The sequence below is a fragment of the Montipora foliosa genome, chromosome 13 (assembly GCF_036669935.1).
Source record: "Montipora foliosa isolate CH-2021 chromosome 13, ASM3666993v2, whole genome shotgun sequence".
NCBI classification, from domain to species: domain Eukaryota; kingdom Metazoa; phylum Cnidaria; class Anthozoa; order Scleractinia; family Acroporidae; genus Montipora; species Montipora foliosa.
This window is the reverse complement of record NC_090881.1, coordinates 35,978,421-35,980,920: the sequence shown is the minus strand read 5'-3', so window position 1 is coordinate 35,980,920 and position 2,500 is coordinate 35,978,421. Positions and strand designations below refer to the sequence as shown.

The 2,500-nt window shown below is 40.0% G+C and overlaps 1 protein-coding gene across 2 annotated transcripts in view; it reads left to right on the top strand.

Moving 5' to 3' along the window:
* Positions 1–2,265: 2,265 nt before the first annotated feature.
* LOC137984128 (protein turtle homolog B-like) overlaps positions 2,266–2,500 on the top strand; it is a 53,233-nt gene continuing 52,998 nt past the window's right edge. For both annotated transcript variants that reach the window (XM_068831343.1, XM_068831342.1), the window contains exon 1: positions 2,266–2,449. In XM_068831343.1, coding sequence (XP_068687444.1) covers positions 2,386–2,449 — 64 coding nt within the window. In that variant the 5' untranslated portion in view covers positions 2,266–2,385. The remainder of the gene's footprint in view (positions 2,450–2,500) is intronic.

Below are 2,500 nucleotides of genomic sequence, written 5' to 3'. Positions count from 1 at the left end.
TCGAGGGTCGAGGGTTCTTTGTTGAGTGTCGAGGGTCCGTTTTTCCCGAAAAAGTTCTTCGAAAAAATTCAATTGAGAAGATACAGAGGGTAAACTAAGAAAATAATCAACTTGAGGATGTTACCTTTCTTTATGCGTCAATGAATTTTCATAACATATCTTTGTTTTGTTTAATCAACGTGGCCTACATTTCCAGGAGGCATGCATGCATTCCTATCTCCTTCGGTGCGATAAAACCGTGGAACAAAAGCAACAATCGTCTCTCATATGTTGACACTAGACAAAGCCTGACCCTCGACCTTCGAAATGCTACCCGCCTCGACTCTCGATTCTCGACCCTTGACAAAAAGGCAGACTCGTTTGCTTAAGATTTCTGACTGCTGCGGAATAAGTAGTGACAAATGAAAGGGCAATATCACGTTGTGGTTTTTTGCTTTTGTGTAAGCCTGACCCCCATCTGGCCCAGTTGTTCAAAAGCTGGATAGCGCTATCCACCGGATAAATCTCTACCCATAGGATAGCGCAATTGGTCTCGCTATGACCTGATTTTTCCGGCGGATAGCGCTATCCATGCTTTGAAGAACTGCATGGGGCCTAGCCTGAGGACAGAGACCTTTCTTACCGCGCTGATCTTGGATAACCCCAGTTCCTTGCAGTTCCAACGCGTTGTTTGAAAATAGCAGCGGCAGTATCATTAATTTTCCAACATTGTCAGGAGATTCAAACAACGCCAATTCAACAAAGCTACAGTACACCAAAGGCCAAAAGTAATAAAGCATTTTATTGATGGCATTTTCTCTCTCTGGTACAGTGATAAGAAAGCTATCGATCTTTTATGCTCTGACAAGCTAAGAAATGCCACCCAAAAGAAAGCTATCGAACTTTTATGCTCTGACAAGCTAAGAAATGCCACCCAACTATCAGATTTACGCCCCCCCCCCCCCCAAACCAGGCGTAAATAATGGCTTTAATTGTTTTCTTTTTTTAAGTTAAACAACATTTTTGTTCGACGTTTGCTCTAATAGCACAAAGTTCTGAGTTTCATTTAAGACGAAGTAACGAGACTACGAGCAACAAACTATTCAACAACATTGGAAGAGTGCCTCCTCACGTTCAAACAACGTCTTAATCGCCTTGGAACAAGGGGTTCAGTGTCCAAAATCAGCGACAGAAAGGTCTCTGTCCTCCATATGGGCGCCTGCCTTTACACAATACAAGAGGATGTTGCCCTTTGTCACCATTTATCATCCAGCAGTCAGAAATCTCAAACAAACGCTGATGGAGCTTTGGAACCTGATAAGAATCAACCACGGTTACGTGTAAAAGCAAATTTGAAAGAACAAGTGTACTCCGAAGTTCTAAAAACTCACTCCGAATTTCAATTGCGAGTCAGTTAAGAACTCTAGCGTCTTTAGTTTCACTGTATTTTGTTCAAGTTTTTGTTATTGTTGCAAATGATCCATTGTTTTTATGACTAGAATAAATATTAAAAAGGTAAAAGAAGTGTGAAACTGTAGTCTAAACAGCACAATTAACTCCTATATCAGTCTAATACTAAGAAACGTTTTTTTTAACATTTGAAACAATGCGCTTTTCTTATTGCACGATACACGAAGAATAACTCACTTCGCAGTCGAACTTAATATACCACACAACTTTAAGGACATGTTAAGAACGTTTACATGTTTACATCTCAAAACTGAAATAAGAACCTTTAAACCTCAGCCCCAAATTTATAGCTAAATTTAGACGTTCGTGTAAAAATGGAGATTGCACCCCAATGTGAGACCGGAAATTCTGAGCGTAAATCTGAGCCATTTACTTTAATAAAACCCCTGGATACGTTATGGTATCAAAACGAAACGTGCGAGTCATCGTAGGCCATTTTATACATCAGATATGCATAATCCGACGAGAAGTTCCAGACGTTCGTCTTATGTATTGTCTAGGAAACGGGGTTCAAGCGAGTCCCCTTCACCAGACCATTATTTTCACGTAGTAATTTTCATTAATCTGTTTCTGTGCGTTCACTTTAGTATATGCGGTCGATAAGTGACCTGCAATAGCCTTCTTAGTCCGAAGAGTAAAAAAAATGAATACGAAAATTGGCTGTTAATGGTCAAAATTCCTAACATTCTATTTAATTACCTCAAGCATCACCGTTATTTTTACGCACGTATCTACTCGATGCTGTCATCGAAGTATAGTCACATGGATGCCATATCGATTTGTGATTGGTCAAGGTCACTAACCATCACCGTTGACATTGCATTGTTCTCTAATATCTCCACGAAAACTTCGAACGGCAGTGGAAAATCATGGATTGATTCGTCGAAGGAAAACACATTGAAGATCTTCATTTGATCTCGACAAACGCTAGCAGAGATGTCCTCGATGTACTTTATTTTTGCGGCTCTTTTATTTATCTGTGGGTTGCGGTATAAGATTGGTGAGTGCAAGTTGAGTTGATTCAGGCCTAAAGTTAGTGTTGCGAATAATT